At 33.7% G+C, this 22482-nt stretch overlaps 1 protein-coding gene across 3 annotated transcripts in view; it reads right to left on the bottom strand.

Moving 5' to 3' along the window:
• LOC127862602 (polypyrimidine tract-binding protein 1-like) overlaps positions 1 to 15640 on the bottom strand; it is a 66587-nt gene extending 50947 nt beyond the window's left edge. The window contains exon 1 of one of the 3 annotated variants that reach the window (XM_052401794.1): positions 14639 to 15639. In XM_052401794.1, the coding sequence (XP_052257754.1) occupies positions 14639 to 14863 (225 nt within the window). In that variant the 5' untranslated portion in view covers positions 14864 to 15639. Of the gene's footprint in view, positions 1 to 12513; positions 12556 to 14638 lie in introns of those variants that run through there. The other 2 variants (XM_052401793.1, XM_052401795.1) reach the window with 2 other exon arrangements.
• Positions 15641 to 22482: the final 6842 nt, after the last annotated feature.

Genomic DNA, 22482 nt, shown 5'->3' on the forward strand with positions numbered 1-22482 from the left:
AAATGTATGTTATGGATACACAATACTATACTAACTCAAACAATTATGTAAATACTTTCAAGGAAGACAATTTGATCCCCACAGCGATTAAACATGATCTATAAAAAGCTGTAATTATTCATTAATTTGGACAGATTCACACTATATACCTGGCAAGCTATATACTCAAGTAATTATACACCTGTAGGAGCTCTTGAAACATATCCCTTCAAGCACATGAAACAAGCTTAATTGGTGCCTTTGTGGGCTGAATCTTAACCATGCTGAAAGCTAAATTTAATTTTATGTTAATGTCAGCAAGTGTCGGCCCTCTATACCAGAAGGTACCAAGTACATACATTGGAGATTTTTTTTCAGACCAATACATTAAATAAATAGAGGGTTACTTAACAGATTTCCGTTGATTGTCGAGTTAGAAATCATGAGTGTTCATAGAAAATTAGGGAATATATTGTTCTCAGTAAAATACAAATAAGGTTAACATACATTTGGCTTTTTAAGAACTTTCATAATAAATTGAAAGACGGTAATAAAAGCGAAGTGTTGTTGCAAAAAAAATCTATTATGTTGGATGTGTAGGTAATTAACGAATCAAGGACAGCTTATTTAAGTTGAAGGGATCAGATGCCGGGTTCAAACTTTGATCTTGATACTGTTCCAAAAAGGGATGACAGGCAGGAAAATAATTGTGAGCACATGACACCAAACAGGCAATTAAATCACCAGCAGGAACAAAATTTGTTGAAACAGGGACATTTATAAAACAATTGATAATATTTTGCACACAATGTATGCTGCTTTGCACATCCTGATACTGAGGAAAGAAAACATGTTTGTTTCAGACACTACATCCAGCAGGAGAGACATTTAAAAACTGATTATGATTGTTCTACATTACAGAGGGAAATAATTTCTATTATAGTGTCCTCAATGACAGAGATGTATCATTTAAGTGCTGGTTGACCCATAAGCCTTGCTCTTAGAATTTGTGCTTAATACATGCCCCTAAAGAATCATCCCGGATTAGCAAGTGCAGTATGCACATGTTAATTTGGGAAGGCACTTTCTGCTTTTATTGTATTTTTTTCCGAATAAAGAAGACTCTTATAAAAGACATACCACTTTAGGCGAAAATAAGTGTTGTTCCTCAATAGCCTGGGCCGACAACACCGGCCAATCTGGCACATTATATGCTGCACCTTCATTAAGCCCAGTTTTCCTAAAACAAGTCTACTATTTTTCGGCATTGGGCTTTATGAAGAGGCTTGCCTTCTATTCCACAATATTTTAAAGGTGACAGTTTGAAGCGCTACAATAGGCAATGCAATATCTGAAATATACCATAAACTACAAGTTCTTTTTTAGCAACTTACCCTTTGCATGCTGGGAAATTTGTTGTCTGCTAAAATGTTGTCTTCTGAATTTCTAAAATTAGCATTTTCTTTGAATTTTTTTCAAAGAATACTATCAGAATAGCAAACAGTTTGGATCCTGATTAGCCACATTCTGTGGCGTCTCATCTGGATTCAAACTGTTTGCAAAGGCCTTCAAAATTCGGTTCCAGAACTGAGAGTTTATATACAACAAATGTATATTATCTGGCTATTGCACAACAGAAAATCATACAATGAGCAAACATGTTGTTCATTCATCAGGATTATCATAATTTCTCTGCTGCAGACTCAAAAACAAAACAAATTATAAATTAAAACAATTCACAAACAAAACAGTAAAATACATAACATGTAATTGACATTGTAATTATAAATAAAATACTAACATGGCGTTGCTTGTCTTCTAAATATTTAGCAGAAAGTTAATTAACAACTTAATGTAATGATGTCCTGGTAATTTTCAATCTGATAGAACTTTACTAAATAAAACACCTGAGAAAGTAACGTGGGTGCAAAATTCATTACTCATTACGAAAGTAACTACAATATGAAACATTAATTGGCTATTTGAAGATGCAACTAGAGTGACAGCTAATTGCTACAGAGTAATCAATGCGGCATTAATTACATCTGAGACCAACTTCAATGACAGAAATGATGAGGCCTATCATATTAAAAAGTCCCTGTAATCCATGTAATACAAATGTCTTGTCAATATTTATTTTAAAGTTCTCTAAAAGATGAAGAAATAAAGCATAAAATATTAAGAGCTGTTAATGATTGTGACAATGACTTTAAGTGACTATAAGATGTGAATAAAATGGCAATCTTGATCAGTGATATGGCAACTGTAAACAGTGAATTTATACCAAATGAAGACAATTATAACAAAAGATTGAAATGACAATCATTGAAAGTAACTAAGAGAAATTTCATAATGTAATACTGCACTGAAATGACAAGGTTTAAAGTTGTTTTTATGTAGAAGAGTGAAGGAAAAATGAAGAGCTGAAACATGACAAATTAATGGGAAACAATGAAAAGCCAAATGTAGAGCTGTGAAACAACAAATATGAAGCATTACAAATGCAGAGAAATAAATGACAAATGTACAGCAGTGAATTGAGAAATGTAGAGCAGTGAATTGGCAATGACAGAGCACTGAAATGGCAAATGTACAGCTGTAAAATGACAAATGTAAATAAGAACAATTACATATTCCAAACTGCAAAATGACAAATATACAGCAGTGATTTAGAAATGAACAGCAGTGAATTGAGAAATGAACAGCAGTAAAATAACAAATGTATAGCAGTAAAGTAACAAAAGCACAGTTTTCATTCTACAGCAGTGAAATGACAATTGTACAGAAATGAAATGACATTTTAATTTGAAGCATCGAAATGTTGTTTCTGTCTTTGGATTTGTGCAGTACCAATCAGTATTAACTCTTTCAGTGTTGGAACCATTTTTTTTAAAGGCTTTTGCAAACAGTTTGAATCCAGATGAGACGCCACAGGATGATAGTATTCTTTGATTTTTTTTTGAAGCAAATGCTAATTTTAGAAATTCAGCAGACGACATTTTAGCAGACGACAAATTACCCAGCATGCAAAGGGTTAAAGTAATACAACAGCTTCTGAAAAGTGTATAAATGTGTGTAAGAATCAGCTTTTGTCTGGGTCAGCACCACCATGTTGAGTGCAAAGTGTTTGAAGTGCAACTCGTGGACTGTTGACAAGTAGGGCCTTGTTTGTATATGCCTCACACACTTGAGATGGACTGGCAGACTGATATCTTTATTGCTTCACAAACAAACACAGCCACTTCAAATTTTTGGGAAAGATAGTGTGATTTCCCGCCCATGTAAGGAAAATCCTTGCTTAATAATGAGTTTATTCAATGGTTTGGTTTACACTTTCACATTTGGTAGTTCTTTCATGTTTGCAGTATAATTAATTATACTGCAATTGCAATTTGAAACACAGGAAGTCGTGTTTACTTGACCAATGATTGACACAATGAATTCCCAAAGTTGATCTATCCACTTTGCCCAATATTGCTTAGGCCCATAAAATTTGTCTCATTATAAAAGATAAGAAAATTATGAAAATAATGTGATAAATGATTTGAAACACTTTAACTTACATCTTTTTTTATTGAAACAAATTAGTATTGTGCCATGTTTCTTTTGTAAGCACTATAAAGGAATGGCACCGCAACTAGACATTGTTTTACAGTTTGCTGTTCTTTTAATATTTAAAATAAAATGACTATATATGCAAAATGTTGTATCTGACAAAGATATAACACTTAAATAGTGAACAGTTGAAATTCTTGTGATCAATACATTATTAATGTACACAGTTTATCACGCCATATCATATTAAGGTACCAGATGTTGTTGATAATTTATTCAACTCATAATGTACAGATACAAAATAATTCAATGCTACTGAAATATGAAACATACATTAGACCATGATACTACATAACTTGTAAATAAAGTGTAATCGAGAACAACACAAAACGCAAGCTGTTGTCTTTAAAGTGACTATAAATCAGCTGCAGTCTGGGAAATCCGGGCTTTAATTTTGCGTTTGAAAAAAGTATCATCCCAGATTAGCCAGTGCAAACACTTTTTTCGTTGCCTGGATTTCCCTCTAGAAGAGACTTCCTTTAAAACAAATTCCAAAAAAAGTAGGCACTGTGTTGTTCCTCATTAAGTTGTGCTGACAACACAAAATAATCTGGGACAATACTTGTATTAAGCCCAGTTTTCCCCATAGACCAGCTCATATACTGTGCACAATGACCTCGTCTAATTAGGAACACAATTTCATATGTTTTAAAACTGACAGCTTGTGTGATTGCCTCTTTTCAAAACCAGTTACCCATTTCACAATATAGCCCGTATTCATTTTGGTTTTATCGGTCCATATCTGTGACATGACACCGATTTCTATGCCATTTAATATCAGGTGGCATAAGTTTTTTTCTTCTGTTGTTCACACTTAAGGTGATTAATCAATGTGTATATTACATAGCATTGCAATGTCAATGTAATAAATAATGTTCACTATAAGATTTGAACAGATTAATCAATCTGGTGAAATAGCAAGCACCTATCTATTTCATATCTTTACATTTTCAAATGTTTCACTTTTCCATTGTTAACACACAATGAGCAATATATACCACACAATTACTTTGCATTTACATTATATGTTAAACTAAATGCAATTCAGACTTTAATTATAGCACCGCGGATATATAAGAAAAGTTATTCTTTGTATTCCAATACAGACTTTAGCGATAAATAGCAGAATAACTAATCCAGTACTTAACTAGAAGAGTTTTAATACATGTACTTGACAAACAATTAATTTTAGATCTCATTTCCAGACCATCTGATTTCCTTCAGAAATATTAATGAAAGTGTTGACCATAAAGATTAAATGGTTCTATACTGACATTAACCAAGGCTCTAACGTGGATCTTCTCCATACAGACTATGCCAAGCTGCCATTGACCATATTACCAATTTAATCTGTCTGGACATACCACACTTAACAATCTTTCAAAAGCCAAAATGCATATTTCTGTAAACCAATGAAGATTTTTGTTTTAAATACTATTGTAAATATTATAATAATGCACAAGACATCAAATATCAAAACCCAGGGCCAAGCCAATAAGAAGGCAGATAATAATTCTGATATGACCGTCATCATTACCATTTGTTTTGTAAACCCATTAAATTTTATGCCTAGCGGAGTCTCCCATCCTTCTAAATTGGATTAATTTATTTCCAAAATTACAGATGTCTAGTATATTTATTTCTATATTTAGAATATTTCTTACAGAAATTCCTTTAAGCAAACAGTGCAGACCCAGATGAGACGCCGCATCATGCCACGTCTCATCCGGGTCTACGCTGTTTGCCAAGGCCTTTTTTCTAGATGCCAGGCATAAATGGGTTAAGGTACAAAACATAAACTGGCAAGACATGTCTTCTATACATTATTAACCCTTTTCCACTCTGAGGCAGAGTGAAAATGGCTATGTGCAAACAGCATAAACCAGAACAGCATGCAAGTAACGCGCAGTCTGTTCAGGTTTTATGCTGTTTGCTGCTCACCAGTATCTAAGGGTTGGAAATACAGCCTTTAAAACTTTAATCTCGTAAAAAAAGGTCTTTAATAAGATTAAACTTTCTAAAGGACTACAAATACGTCAAAATATGTATGTGGTTAATGGTTAATTAATAAATATGGGATATTTCAAAATCCATAACAGATGCCCCTTCTATTTCATTTGTCATCTCTATGCAAATTATTCAGTAATATTCATATGTAACAACACTGTTACTAAACAAATCTTTAACCTTTACTGTCTATGATGGTGATGTAATTTTTGTTGTACAAACCAGACAAAAATGTAGTTTATAACAATATAGTACAACACAAACATAATCATGTGTAACTGTTACAATATTGTTGCAAAAGAGTTGGCACACATTTCCCAATTTTCAGGTGAAGCGAAAATACCTGCAATAACCATGGCAACCATTTTAATATCGCCAATAGCAGCAAGTAATGACTTGATACCAGTAATAACCGCCAATATAAATTATCAAACAGTAATAAAATGAGGACTAAGCTATGGCCATTTAGATGGCAAATGTTGATCATAAGCCTTGAAAAGAAATTATAGAGTGGAATTACTTTTTCATTTACATAAATGATAATTTTTATGGCAATGATTAAATACGAAATAATTCAATGACTGGCCCAATACAATTTTTACTTCAGCACTGATGACGGTTAAAAGCATTAGCTATGATTGACCAAGAATTAAAGTGACTAGCGCAACAAATTGCTGAAACTTTCTTTGTTTAATGTCTTTGCTTCAATAGAAACGCAGTTTGAGAGCATGGTAAATACATTAGAAGCACATGTGGTGCATCTGTTTAAAGGATTATTGATAATATGTTTACTAAAAAAATATAATATTCAAAGCAGCATTATTTTGTCAACAAACTTGTTTATAAGAGAAATAGATATTACCTACATAACATTCACTAATTGGTTGAATTGTCAGAAACTAATCTTAACACAAACATCTAGAGCCCATGTTGCATTCATTTCAATCAGGCTTATTCTGGGGCAGTCTCTAGATTTCTAATCACTTTTAAAAACATTTTAGCACCCTTTGTGTGATGGACTGGATTTTTGTCCATGGCTAAAATCTCAAGAATACCCTCTAATGACAGACACTACACATTCAGAAAGACTGTTTGTCCATAGGATAAGCTTTAGTGTTCCAAAACAAACAAACCTTGTCAATTTCATACAGCACAGATAAACCATTAGAATATCCCTAAGATCAATACAGAAATGATTGCCGTTTCATACACCATGACCCTAAATACTTTTGGTCCTTAACTAATTGATGGCTTATAATGACCTTTTTCAGTAACTGTTACAAATAAAATGATATTTATGCCATGAAAATCAGAGTGCCATTGTGCAGTAAACAATAGGCCTTCATCCAATAACCATACACTGAATACTCAAAATAACTATGGTAAAACCAAAAACAAAATGGGTGTTTATCCCTTTGCATGTTGGGAAATTTGTCGTCTGCTAAAATGTTGTCTGCTGATTTTTTTTTAATTAGCATTTTCTTCGATTTTTTTCAAAGAGTACCATCAGTATAGCAAACAGTTTGGATCCTGATGAGACGCCACGTTCTGTGGCATTTCATCTGGATCCAAACTGTTTGCAAAGGCCTTTAAAATTCGGTTCCCGCACTGAAAGGGTTATATAACAAACTTTCAAATTATTACTTATTTTTGCTTTGATTCTCACCTTGGGAAAAAGTCCAATTTACTTAATTAAACAAGTTGAACATTTAATATTTTCATAAATAAATTGCACACTATGTAGTGATAAAGCCATGCTTATCTCCAATACAAATCCAATAATCAGTATGATCGCAATTAAACATCTGCAAAATTGTGTAATTCAGATAAAACTTCTAGTTAACTACAAAGCATTAAAATGTTTTACAAGGAGCTTCAGGCCAAATGGTGTGAACCATTTTAACTATATCATATGATCCCATCTAACAACCGCCTGGGGGAGAGGGACCAGTCAAACTGCCCCACCTGTTTAATATTATATTTATTTATTATTATGACTTGTAGTTTGCAAAGCGAACACAGTTCAAAATTGTTTTATCGACATAGACAGGGGTGCAGAAATTCTATATACAAGCTTTACATTACAGACAAGTTGGACAAAATGTGAAATGAAAATTTTTTAGACAGGGGTGCAGAAATTCTTTATACAAGCTTTACATTACAGACAAGTTGGACAAAATGTGAATTAAATTTTTTTTAGTGTTACAAGTTTCATAAATAATTTTATCCGTACTATGTCACAAGTGCAATAATTTATGTAATTAAAAAGTTATAAAGCAAATTTTAGTCTCTGATTTGTTATAACTCTCGTCTAGTGTATTGTTTCGGATAAAAATCTTCAGCTGCTACAACAGAATTGCATGCATAAACACACTAGTGAATTCATGTCATGATGATGATCGAGCATATTAAAATATTTACCGGAAATATGCATTAATTTCAACTTATGTCATTACATGTAGAATTTTGAAATTATCACTTGCTCCAACAAATTCACCATGAAATCTTCTAATAATAGTTTGGCATAATTTATTCCATTTGTAATAGTATGTATGCTCCACAAGACTTTAAATTGTTAAGCGAGAATTTAGAAATCCACCCAGAGTTGTGAGACCAGTGCGGTCCTTCCTTGGTTTTATGGTCCAGAGGACTATCAAATGAGCTGAATTAAACCAGACCCTGGATTCAAGTTATGTTTCTGGTAAGAGTTCTGATTCAGAGAATGGTGTTAACGCTTTTGAACTTTTTATTGCTCACTGCTTCTTTCAAGAACTTGTGTTACTAGAGCAAACACATATACGGTTTTAGAAACTGATTTGGATTGCTAAACCAGTAATTATGTGCTCATAAAGGCTTCAAGGGATAAGTAAAGACATATTATGATAAATAATGGAGAGAATCTAATTGTAAACCCAAGTCAAAACCCAATGCCCAAGCAATGTAGGACAAAGATTAAAATAATTCTTCATGTTTCAATTTCTCACTAAACATGAAATGTGCCAGATTTAATTCCAAAATACCTTAATATTGCTTTAATTGCAAACATTGGTCCCAAACAATTAATACAAATAACAGTGATTTGAAGAAAATAACTGCTGGTAAATTCAGGTAGTTTTTCTGAATTTATCTTTAATAAATTATTTTTAAATTAACCTTCAAGCAAGGCAGATCATTACCACAAGACATCAGCAAAAGCAATAATTCTCATAAGAGAAATGTTTATAAAAAATATAAAGGGCCAATATTCCCCCATTGAGTGGTGACGGAAGAATTCCAACACATGTGCAAGCCATTAGACCACGAACTATAGAAATTATGAAGGCCTATACTCAGATGATTAGGCCATTTATCTGTAAATCAATCATAATGACAATGTTACTAGAGAAAAGGACTTCCAATCAAATACTAGTGAAACCATTTATTTTCGTTGGCACAAAATTTCGCCCTTTTCATAAAAATGACTATTTCGTCCGCTCTTAAATTCGTCCATTTCTGGTTTTGAAAAAAAAACGTCCGATTTGTTTGTAATACATGTAATAAGCGGATGCGAAAAAATTGTGCTGGGGAAAGAGAGGTGACACTTGGTAGTCACTTGCAGGAGGTGGGCCTTGTTTGGCATATGCCAATTAACAAGTCTGTTATTTTAGGTGATAGTAACTGTCCCTTGTTATTTTATGTCATTGACACGTTCTTTGTTATGAAAGCGGATAAGTGGGACTGAATGATCGTTAACGAGTGTTTAAAACAACGAAGCCAATTGCCAAAATGTTCTTTAATAATTCGTAACAAAGCGCAGAATATATTTCAGTCAGGTGTTGATCACACATCGTCATATTTTAATTGCGTTTAATAGTATTGTCTTTAATCCGGATTCGCCGCGTGTAGGCTGTATAATCTGCAACACCCCTGAAAAACACAATACACACAATGGGTAATAAAGTTGTTAACAATTAGCCCTAATCAACACTATTATACCTAAACGAAGTCGACGCATTCCATACAGCATTATTGCATTCGCGTTTAACAGGAAATGTCAGTTGTCAGTACACTGTATAATGAACACCCCTTTGTGTCAAAACCGGATTTAACCTGAGTGTGAATAGTCGACTGTTTCGTGTTCTTTGTATCAATACCATCTGTGTATCTGTATTATAAGTATACCAGTCAACAAACAAGGTGCGCACTTCCGCATATGGGTATTCGGACAAACAAAAAATTGACCTACGGTTTAGCGTTCACGCCGTCGAACGCATTAAGCAATATAACTTATTTGCAAAAAATACTAGTGGCTTATAACCTACCTTGCAATCTTTTTTTCTCGCATTTTGCGAGTGTGCGAGTGTTAATTTCGAGCCCTGTGTATATGCGTGGATTACGCTGGATTTAAATGCCTCATGCCTACGGTAATTCAGTCTTATTTGTTTCAAATATGGGACATGATTGTTCGTTAGGATCTTGAATTCGTCCATCGGTCGAAGGACGAAAAAGGCGAAAATTAATGTCGGACGAATAATAATGGTTTCACAGTACCAAATTTAAGACAACATGTCAGAAAATTGTTTGTTCATCATGACTGTGCTAATTTAAAATATATTAACATTTTGAGAACTTTTTACTTTCATTGTGAACACATATGTTTGGGTAACACACAATGTCATTCACGTAACAAGAATCATGAGCGTATTGTGCTTTGCTGAATTGTCCTAGAAAATAATCGACAGTTCACACATTTGACAATGCTCGGAATATTCCTTTCAATGATTCAAAATGATGGTAACTGCGGCACAAAGCCAATGATTGGCAGCCTTTCCAAATGCCACAAAATGTAATTTACCATTTCCATTGATTACCTGTAATCAACATGATGGCAATGTTTGCCAAAAATGTATTGTCAACAATTTGTCATTATTGCCTCAGCAATGCTTTGGTAACTAACAAAGGAAAATTAAATATATTCCATTGGCATTCCATTTACATGGACAATTTTGTATGTTGCTGCTATTTAAAGTGTTTTTTTTGCTTTGCCTTTCATTGATTTGCTTTTTTGTGTAACGAGGGGCATTCGCAGACTGAATGAGCTTTTCTTTGTACTTTTACCAAAATAATATTATGATCCCCTTTTCACACTGAATTTAAAAAGCCATTTTCTAATGTATAAAATACATCTGAAAAAAAAGCATCATACAAGATAAATCTGTAATAATTTAAACAGTAGAAAACATTTTTACATAAAATGAAAAAAAACACTATTGACAAGATGACTGCACTAATTAAAATTCTTTAAAATGACTATTACTTTTTTTTAATCATAAATTAATGTCCCACCAAATTAGTGGAAAAAGGACACGGACAGTATACAAGGTTTAAACAAAACATGAACATTTTCATGACAATATATGACGCCTTATTATAAAATAAATGAAGATGTTTGCATGCGCTGGAAAATTGTCACAGAGAATGCAAAAAAATGTTTAGAGCCTTAAGCAAATACAAGTGTGAAGAAAACTCAGAAAATGTGACAAGTCTGGAGGAAATGATGGCCATTATGGTGTAATTGACTTTAAATGTCAGAGTGATACAAATAGTAAAATTCTTTCTACATTTCAGTTTTGAACTACCAGTTATAATATTATGTAGTAATAGTTTATAATTTGTGTTTCCACAGGGGTGTATTTAATTCCACAAAAAATGGATCTGATAAAAAATCAAGTCCATATAAGAACTTAACAGGTACAGTTTGTTCAACTTGATAAGAAATATATGTAGCCATAGTTTTTACTTAAAAAAATATAATGTATTTTCATTTCCTAAAAATGTAAATTACATTTATCAATCCAGAAAATAATGACTGTTTACATAAATATATTGAAAATTGTGAAATACATTGGTGCCATAAAAAACCTTACAGCACTCAAACACTCAAAATGAGAGGATGACTCTTTTATCAAATTCAACACAAGAATACAAGCAATAGGACTATACATCTGTGTGCGTCACCCATTGAAGAGCTTCTACCCACAATAAATATACCTGTCTTGACATATTAGAGAAATTTTACACCCATTATCCTCATAATTTTATGATTTTATCTGAATGAAAGGTACAGACACTTCAAAATTTTCAATAGAAATACAGGCAATTTAGTTGCTTGAAATTTAAAAATTAACAGTTTAATATTTATCAAGATTTTATAGTTTTAACCAAAGTCAAATGATAAAACTGAATTCCTGAAAAATCAAAATCTGTTCTACAAACTTAATGTGTCTTTATGTTTATTTGATAACTAACATAAATATTTTTAAAAGACATGAAGTAGAAAGCATAAACAAGACATGAAACTTTAAGATTTGTATCAACAATGAAACAATCATGAAATGCACTGCCCAAGGCCTTTATTGAGACACAAATATTGACCAACTTTGCCCAAGATGATTCCATATGTATTTACCCCATTTAAATCTTTGGTGTCACCAATTACCATCCAAATTAACACCAAATTATATTTTTTGAACATAATGGAGAACTTAACCAGGCTGCAGACAATTCAAACAGTTGTGATAAATTATGCAGGGAATTTTTTTTCAATTGCATTTAATTGTCAAAATCCAAATACATGGTGAAGATGTACATTTCAAACCTACAGAAATTCTCTTTTTTATTGTTAGAAGTAAAGAATGTCTGCATTCCTTATTTAAAGCTTGATATTCAACTAAATAGAAAATAACAACGCAAAGTTCAGCCAAAATGCTTCAATGACATAACAGCAAATTAAAATTAATAAACTATGCACAAAATTGTATGAAAGAGGAAAACATTTTTTTTTAAATAATAACCCTTAATGAGGCCTAAACAGATAGATTAAATAATAAAGTATCAAAATTGCACAAGAATCAACAACATCTAAATAGTCACCAAAAATATGTAGAGTGATGGCTCCATCTGATAAGAAACACAAAGTGTTCCCTGCCAAAATTATTGCTTTCAAACAGGAAAACAATTAAAATGAAAATATTTTCAAAATAAGGCAAATTATCTTGAGCTTGGCATCCGTAACAAAGATCTAGTGTGTAATATTAAACTTCCTTGCTCATTCAGAATGTTACCTGATCTTACGGATAGGGCATTGTCAAAACATCATTATTTTTGCTAAAAGCTATTTTTACTCGCATAATGCATTTTAACTTACAACAAGGGACAAAATTGTCACAAAACCAGGTTTTCATTGTGAAAAAAAAATCTGATAAAGGGAGAAAACTCAAAATGAACTTTTGAAATGACCAAAAAAAATTAACCCCCTTTGTAAGTTTTTTTTTTTTTTTAAATCTATTTTTAGTCGTGGCGACCTTGACATTGGAGATATTGACGTGATTCTTTCGTGGGACACACCGTCCCATGATGGTGAACAAATGTGCCAAATGATTTTAAAATCTCACAATGAATGACATAGTTATGGCCAGGACAAGCTCATTTATGGCCATTTTTGACCTTTGAACTCAAAGTGTGACCTTGACCTTGGAGATATCGACGTAATTATTTCGCGCGACACACCGTCCAATGATGGTGAACAAATGTGCCAAATGATTTTAAAATCTGACGATGAACGACATAGTTATGGCTCGGACAAGCTCATTTATGGCCATTTTTGACCTTTGAACTCAAAGTGTGACCTTGACCTTGGAGATATCGACGTAATTATTTCGCGCGACACACCGTCCAATGATGGTGAACAAATGTGCCAAATGATTTTAAAATCTGACAATGAACGACATAGTTATGGCCCGGACAAGCTTATTCCGCCAGCCCGCCAGCCAGCCAGCCAGCCCGCCAGCCAGCCCGCCCGCATTCGCCAATCTAATAACCAGTTTTTTCCTTCGGAAAACCTGGTTAAAAAAAAATAAACCTAGTTATTTTAGTATAGTATTAAGCAGACATATTTATATGTTTAAAAAAAGAAACCTGACATGGAAAAGTATCACATAGGTAAAAATAAACAGAAACAGATATTCAGGTTATTTGTTACCTGGTATTGCAAAATATGTTGCGTAAAAAACTTGTCTCACTTAAGTTCCGTATTACATGTTATATTTAATCATTTATAGTGCTTAATTTTTACAGTTTTTTTTAAACGCCATTGTAATTATTAAAATTTTTACATATAATACCAGTACTACAATGTACATACACCCATTATATAGGTCATATACCCGCAAAACCAAATGTTGGAATGTTGAAGCGTAAAACACATTATATGTCATCAAATACTACACTCTAGGCTAGGCACAAAATATTCTGATTTAATCTAGGATAATGGATATCCTATTTTCATCATATTGAAAAGCTACAATGATGGGCAAACAACACCAGATTTTTATAGGCTTAGTACAGGCTTAATATATTCACTTTTCTTTTGAAACTCTTAAATTTTACAAATTGTATCAAACTTCCCCAAAACATGAAAAAGGTTTATACTATACTTAATTATATAAAACACAATTAAACAAATTTACCTTAATTTTTTTAACACAAATACAATTAAACTGTCATACATTCATTCACAATACATTTTTGTCACATAGATAATCATGAACTACAGAAGTCAAATCTTATCAGACTAGGCCCGAGTTATCGTATGACAACCACCTGGTGGACGGACGGACCGACCGATCGACAGACAGACCGACATACCGACATGAGCAAAGAAATATACCCCCTTTTCTTCGAAGGGGGGCATAATTAAACCTTACACATAAACAATCTTGAAGAAGCAATCGGACAGTGAAGCACACAATACTAATTAAAACACAATGTGCATTTCAATATAAAAACACAAAAGTACATAAATCCTAACAGTGACATGTAGAATAAGCCTTGCAAAATGAAAGCTCCCTAGTTCGCCCCTACTAAACTTGGAGAGCGCTTTAAAGGTCTTTACGAAAACAGTTTTGGTTTATTCCAGGAAAAGCCCAAGGAGAGCTTTTCAATGCAATTAAGTACACAAAATAAATAAAATGGTTTAAACTATGAAAACAGCCATTACCTTTCTGCAGACAGCAAGTGTAAGGGCCTGGTAAGGAGCTGGGGCAGCCTGGAGGGGCTGGTGTGCTGCAGTCACGGGGACCAGGTAGGGCTCAGCTATAGAGGGTGCTGTCACAGCGGTCACGTACTGCGGGTGTGAGTAGTCGGCGGTTGCTATGGGCGTATGGGCTCCTAGCGCGGGGATGGCTGGCTGTCCAAGTGGGTAACTGTAGGCTAGGTACATCATACACAGACACAATAACCACTGGGCATAGTAAAGTTCAGCTTCAAGCCGGTGCTGTTCGCTGTGCGTGGGTTGATATCTTGTCTGCAGGCAGGTATTGGCTTTCAGAGAATGGCTTCACTGATGAACTTTTTGGGACAGTGGTATATAAATACTCCCTAGGCTCCTTCACAAACGATCCTCGATGTGACAACTGGAACACTAAAAGCTGCTCATCTAGTGGTCCAACTAAATAAAGCCCTCTCAATTAGTCACAATGGCTGCTTTCCTATTCTCCTCCACTTGTGAGACAGGATACGGATCTGTGTCCACGGTTGTCAAGTGCCGGTTATGTTCAGAAACCAGGAAACAAAATGAAGAACAGAGGCTGCCACATGTGTGCCCTTGTAAACCTACACTACCACAGTGCTATATCAGTGCCTAGTAATCAACTGTGACAAAGTGTGTCTCCCTATTATACACTCTCGAGATCAATACATTGAAAATATTATCAGATAATCAGTTCCTGTCAACTCAATCTCTGGCAGACAGTAATACGCAATAACTTTTCAATCTATAATTGAAAGTTATTTGCAAACATTACACAGCTATCACTAGCCCAGCAATTTCCTGTCAATGGTTAAAAACACTTATAAAACTTCCCTTTTACCAGTGTAGAGTCCTGTTCAGCTATATTACTATCCGTCATACACTAAAAGTCAAGTTTAAACACTAAAATATGTCCTGTTTCACTGATAAAGGGAAAGACAATCACCAGTCAACTGTATATTAGAGATATCAAATTTGCCTCAAGCTTGTTTTCCAGTAGAAGATTTTATGTTTTCACCAATAGCCTTTGATAAATGCAAAGGCATCAATACAATGATAGAGAGAATAAAATTCTGGTATGTCTATATTAAAGCTTTTACCAATTGAATAAATATTGACTCTTCTGCCTGCCATTGACAAGGGAAATTTTACGACAAAGCTCTGAAGAGATCATGTGACCATTATATAAAAGTGGAGCTAAATTACACTCAAGGTGGAGGGACAAAGGAATATGGTTTTATTTTACACTAAATATCCGACATACAAGGCTAGAGCAGTTATTAACTATTTTACACTAAATCTCTGACATACAAGGCTAAAGCAGTTATTAACTGTATGCAAATTATTTTGCCTGATTTTATTTTAACATTTATGTGTCAATATTGGTGTGGAAGTGATTCTATAAAATATTTAAGACAAGACACTTGTTCAGGTCAATTATTAAACTTTTGGTAAACTTAAAGTTGTATTTAGATTGAAAGAAAGTTAAATAATTTATTTTCATTGAATAATGGCATGTAATCTGTCTGCTAATGACAATATCTTCTGGATCTATAGAATGCCTACTGCTCAGTGTTCCAAACCACCAGTCAAAACAAAGTGGGCTATTTAAATTACTCACAAACAAAGGCCTGCAGACATTTAAAAGATTAATTCCTTATATATGAAAGATTTCATATGTAAAAAACTGGAGGCCATAAAAAGCAAATAACAGAAATCATTTTAGAAACAACTGATACTTAAGTGTATTTTAGCATTGCAATTTAAGTTTGAGATTTTTAGTTTCTTTTTTTACAAATGCAGTATATTTTAAAACTAGAAATGGCGCGGCAGAGGCTGATGCGTATCCCCACGCCGCATGTTTGACCCAGGGGCGCCCCAGGGTTGGTAATGGGGCCATGCATAATTGAGATTGACCGTATTGTCATTATAGAAGTTCAGTATCAACAAGGCTATTGTCAAGCAATATGGTGAAACCGGTAGGGGACAATTATAAGTGAATCGGTGTAGAAAGGAAGAAATTATAGTAAAAGGCAATTTTGGGTGGGTGTGGTCTATGTGGGCGGGGCGTTGGTAATGGGGCCATGCATAGTTGAGATTGACCGTATTGTCATAAGAGAGGTTCAGTATCAATTTGAAGTAAATCGGTGTAGAAATGAAGAAGTTAATGTAAAATAACCTAAAAAAATGAGTGAAAATCTCTGACCCAGCCCCACCCCAACCCCCATAACTTTTGACCCAGGGGTCAGATCAAAATTCCAAATAGTGCAGGGTCACACATATGCTCATAGCTACCATGTGTGTAAGTTTCAAGGTTCTAGTGCTAATAGTGTAGGAGGAGATAGTGGCCAGGACGGACGGACAGACGGACAACAGGACAGACAGCGGAGATAACCACAATATCCTTTTTGAAAAGCGTGGGGATAATTAAACATAGTTTACAATAAACCAGGTGCCCCCTCTATTTTGCACTGGACACAAAAAAGTGTTAATATATGCCAAACAAAACGTGAAAAGTTAAGCATGTATGTACCAATTTTAAGAATGTATTTACAGATTCTTTGTAATAATTACTCATATCTGACATTGACTTTTATTCGAACACCATATTTTGTACTACAACATGACATCTTAAAATGATTACAAAAATTGCAGATGCACAAATGAACAGCAGTGTCACGGTTACATAAATGTTTACTATCATTAATACCATATAAGGACTACAAATGCTTGACATTAGTTTCTAGGGAAAGTCGTTAATATTCTAATTTTGAGAAGGGTTTTCACTGTCAATTGCCTACCTAAAATCTTGACTTGCTTTAATAAACTTAAATGTGACACCAGTCGTAAGCGTTATTTATGAGGAGCACATGGAAGGTGCCAGGTGTTTTGTGGGGAATTTGTTTTTAGTTGTTTCCATGCAGCAATTTACATCAATATTCATATAAATGTATATTTGTGCTTCTTTTCGTGTTTTGTGCTTTTGTGTGCAAAATTTATTGTATTTATATATGTATATATTATAAATGTAAATAAGCTTTGTTTCATTTCTGTACTTTCTAGGACATAACATCATTATTACAAATTAAATTAAGGACAACATATCAACTTCTAATGCTGTTCTCATTTTTTATTCCTTTCACAAAATTGGCACCAATTCTTATAAATGCAACTTGTATGGAAAGTTCTGGATAGTCATAATAGAGGAACCAATTTTCAGGGTATCATTATGTCACTGTGGTAAACAATGTCCGGGCTGTCAACATATTGTTAAGAACAAATGCAAAAAAAAATAAGGAACAATTTTCTGGGTTGTCAAAACAGCGTAGGAAGAATTTTCTGGGTACTCAAAATAAGGTAGTTACAAAATTTCCAGGTTGTAAAAACAACATAGGAACAAAGGTTTGCCTTGTCGAAATTAGCGTTGGAACGATTGTCTGTGGCAACTAATGTCTCAATACCAAGGACTAAGCACAACTTCAAGAGTCCAACTGACAATTTATTTTGCTCACGCAACCCATTGTCCAGATGTAATGATTATTTTTCCAAATCAATTTCAAAATGCTGTGATGCACAACACAGTTATTGGTATGTAATGAATATACAACTTGACGTTGACTTCTAAGCAAGCAACATGATTACTTGAAGTAAAAAGATCATTTGTGCCAATTTTCTTTGACATGATGCACAACAAAGTTATTTATAAGACACAAAAGCTTTAACTATATACGTTTAAGTATTATGCGAAAATCTCAAGTGTCCAAGTAGACCATGACCATGCAGTGAGTGCCATGGTTGTTGCATGAGATACATATTCTTGATATGATGATCATTTGAGCAAATCTATTTTGATAAGTCATAATGAAATACAAACTTAAGGGGCTAAGGGGCTTACTCAAAAAGTACTTTCAGTTTATACCTTTATGGAATATACACACATTTGAATGAACTCTTATTATATTCAGTTAAGATATGTGCAAAACAAGTGCCCACTATGACCTTGATCTTGAAGAGAGACAACAGTTTGTTGCACACCACATATTGTGTTGATCTGATACTCATTTCAGCCAACCTTGACCCTAAAGAGAGCAACATGGCTTTGCACATGACACTACATCCTGATATAATGATCATCTCATGTACAACAAAGTAATGAACCGGAAAAGGAATGTCCCACACACTCTCAAAAACAAACACACAATCAGACAGGGGTAACACTATCATGCCCTTCCGACAGCCATTAGCAAGGCTGAGGCATTATTATATAATAGATTTTCTTGCACTGCAAGTTGAAAAACATTTCAAAATGCAGACATTAAGCTATGTTAGCGTTTCCGATCTCCAAAATCGCCAAAGGCGATTGAATCTTTCAGCTGGCGAATAAAGTTTAAAATGTGAATGAAAATGGCGATTGCAAAAAACCCTGATATTTCTCTATAAGTATATAATATTCCCTACTTTTAAAGAGAACTCGGTACCGATTTCCACATGTAATCGCCATAAAAGCTCCAGGTAGTAATAGATAGTCCACTGATAAGAGATGATGCCCGTATCATATATTGAAGCCACATAACACAGTCATGTATGCTGACAGATGCATCATGGGAAATTTTGGGGTAACTTTCCAGTCGCCAAACTGTGATTTTAAACGTCCAATCGGTTACGAGAATGTTTATGGAGGCGGAGTTATTTAGTGATTATTATTTTTGATTGACGTCGGTCACAGAGTAAGCGTTTATTGCAGGTTTATTAACAATTAATCACAGTTGTAGCATTAATACGCAATATAAAACCGGTAAAGCAGTACATTAAAGGCGGTTTCGGGCATCATCATCACACCTATGTACCGTACTGTAAACAATCATTAATTATGCGAAATTAATTGCAATTGGTGAGCAGTGTAAAATGACTTACGGTGAGTAAGTTGTAAAAAACAAAACCCGTTAATAATTTGATGCGGTAACAAATTAAATCCAATGCATGTATATCTTATCATGTCTATTTGTAGAACTGATTTACCGGTACACCGTTTTTCTACAACCACGTGATAATAACTATTCACTTTGCTTTAATACCGTTATGCCATGTAAAACCCGTGTTGTAAGAAAGAGCACGAAATTATTGCTATCGTCTGCAATGCCAAGTTCTACACATGCAAAGCATGCTTTTTTTTTAAACAGACGATGTGTAACTAAATATAGCCTAGCCGCTCAGTACATGCAGTATTTAAGACTTACAAATTCACCGGTACGTTTGAATAAATAATATATTGCAACTATGGAAAAATATGTCAATTCAAGAATACATTGCAGAAAATTTATTTTTCAAGAATCAAGAAGCACCAGACTACGGCAAAAATTATTGGGAGAAGGGGGGGGGGGGGGGCGAATAGGAGTTACGCAAGACCCATCCAATCAAAGACCAGGGAATATCTGAAAGTTCTAACATTGTATACCGTTTATGCCAGTGCATGAAAATAAATATAATTGACAAATTAAAAAAAAAAAAAATGAAATTATTTGATGTCAGGTAACATATAATTTATTTAAATGTGACTTCGTTGATAATTTAATACAGTCATTGTTGATACCTATAGATTCATGATAATGATTATGTGGTTCATTGAGAAAATAAGGTTATAATGTGGGTCGTCATCGTTGTGCTGAAATTTGGCTACTAATTTTTTTTCCTTAGCGCCAACCTAGCATTAAGTTTGAGGTCAACCTAGTTTTCATCAAATTATTGACTTATAAATAGTATTCATATTAAGTTAAACAGATTACTTTAAGTCTCATTCAATTTCAAAAAACTTTAGCAAATTAGACACTATCTTTAAGTGCCTTTGCTAGGAAAAACCAGTACTTAAAGTGTCTTTGGAAATACCTTCAAAGTTTGAAATATGCACCTGTATTTTGTAACAATTTTTTAAAGTATATATAATCAATTAAAATTGTACAAACTGTTTCAAGCATAAAAAAGTTAAACATTCATGTTATAATTCGCCAATTCAATAATTAAGTACATAAGCAATTTAAAACCTAAATGCTACTGTAAAAAGAATCTGAACAATGATTTAAGACTTGTTCTGGCAAGAAATTATCACACAGGTTGCGGTAGAAATTAATTAAATAGGAAGCCATTGTATGCATATAATGTGTGGAAGAAATAAGTGTCCTTCAATCACCGTATCAAGTTATTCTATCTTCATTCATTTCAAAAATTTATATTTAAACCATTATTTAAATATTGGAAATAATTTCTAAAGAATGAGAGAACCAGATAAAAGTTCAAGTCTCGACAAAGTTGACATTGTAATTTGAATATATTTTTATTGAAATGAATAGTGACTGGGTATTGCCTAGGTGTCTTGCACTAATTGCCCAAGGGCAATTACACTTCTCCGATCAATTGATCAAATGGAAAACAAATATGAATAGACCCAATTAAACATTCGCCAGTTGAAATCTCTTTTCTATTAATGTCCTGTTCAAGCAAGTATAATTGCTTCCAAATTAATGACACGGGGTAGCAATAATACAAAATCATGTGCCATTTTTAAGTTCAATAGATATATGATCAATTATAAACTAACAGAAAACATAATGTCAACCTTAAATGTTTAATAATAAAAAAACACCCAGATTTATCAGACATGTAGCTCACATGTGTTTTTGTTCTTTTTTTTGAAGGTGATGCAAATGTGAAACATTCAAAGCTTCAGTTGTTTTGACCTTCAATATTGTTTACACAAATATTAGGTGTTTTTTTGTTTGTAATCGTAATTAAAGTGTATTGGAAGGTCAATTCGTGTCTACAATACACAGCTACCATGCAGTCAAGTCAATTCATGTCTACAATACACAGCTACCACGTAGTCAAGTAAATTCATGTCTACAATACACAGCTACCAAGCAGTCAAGTCAATTCATGTCTACAATACACAGCTACCACGCAGTAAATTCATGTCTACAATACACAGCTACCACGCAGTCAAGTAAATTCATGTGTACAATACACAGCTACCAGGCAGTCAAGTCAATTCAATGTCTTCAATACACAGCTACCACGCAGTCAAGTCAATTAATGTCTTCAATACACAGCTACCATGCAGTCAAGTCAATTCATGTCTACAATACACAGCTACCACGCAGTCAAGTCAATTCATGTGTACAATACACAGCTACCAGGCAGTCAAGTCAATTCATGTCTACAATACACAGCTACCACGCAGTCTTAGAATGTCTCAATCTTTTCAAAGCACATGACAACTTGTACCCAAAGCACTTGTTGGAAATCAGTTTAACTTTTCCTCCATCACATGGGTGCTATGACACATGATTTTTACATTTCAATGAAAACAGCTGATCACAATGGTCAATGGTGTAATTTGTTAACATAAGAAAGTTCAAATAATGCAGCAAGGTTCATATATTTGAGATGAAAGAATCTGAAATGCTATTCAGGATTATTTGTATTTTTTTTTTTACAAACTATTTCAATGCCTATAAAACAATAATTATTGTCTGATTAATCAAGCCTAAGGCATTTTCAATCGACTTGTCCAATGCATCTGGCTACACAGAAGCAACAGAAACTGAAAGGATGAACACTGAGGGCTGTGCCATCCCATAAGTAGCAGTAAATACCGTGAGTATATTGAACAAAATTACAGGATAAACAGCAATACAGACAAAGATGCCTGCAAAAAACATGAAAATAAAATTGCAATATGTTTGCAACTAAGCCCAAGCAGGTTTTTACAGGCGTTATCAACTGAGAGTCAACCTACTCGATATTGATCCTAAAACAAAGGC

This window comes from Dreissena polymorpha, chromosome 16 (assembly GCF_020536995.1).
Source record: "Dreissena polymorpha isolate Duluth1 chromosome 16, UMN_Dpol_1.0, whole genome shotgun sequence".
In the NCBI taxonomy this organism is placed as follows: domain Eukaryota; kingdom Metazoa; phylum Mollusca; class Bivalvia; order Myida; family Dreissenidae; genus Dreissena; species Dreissena polymorpha.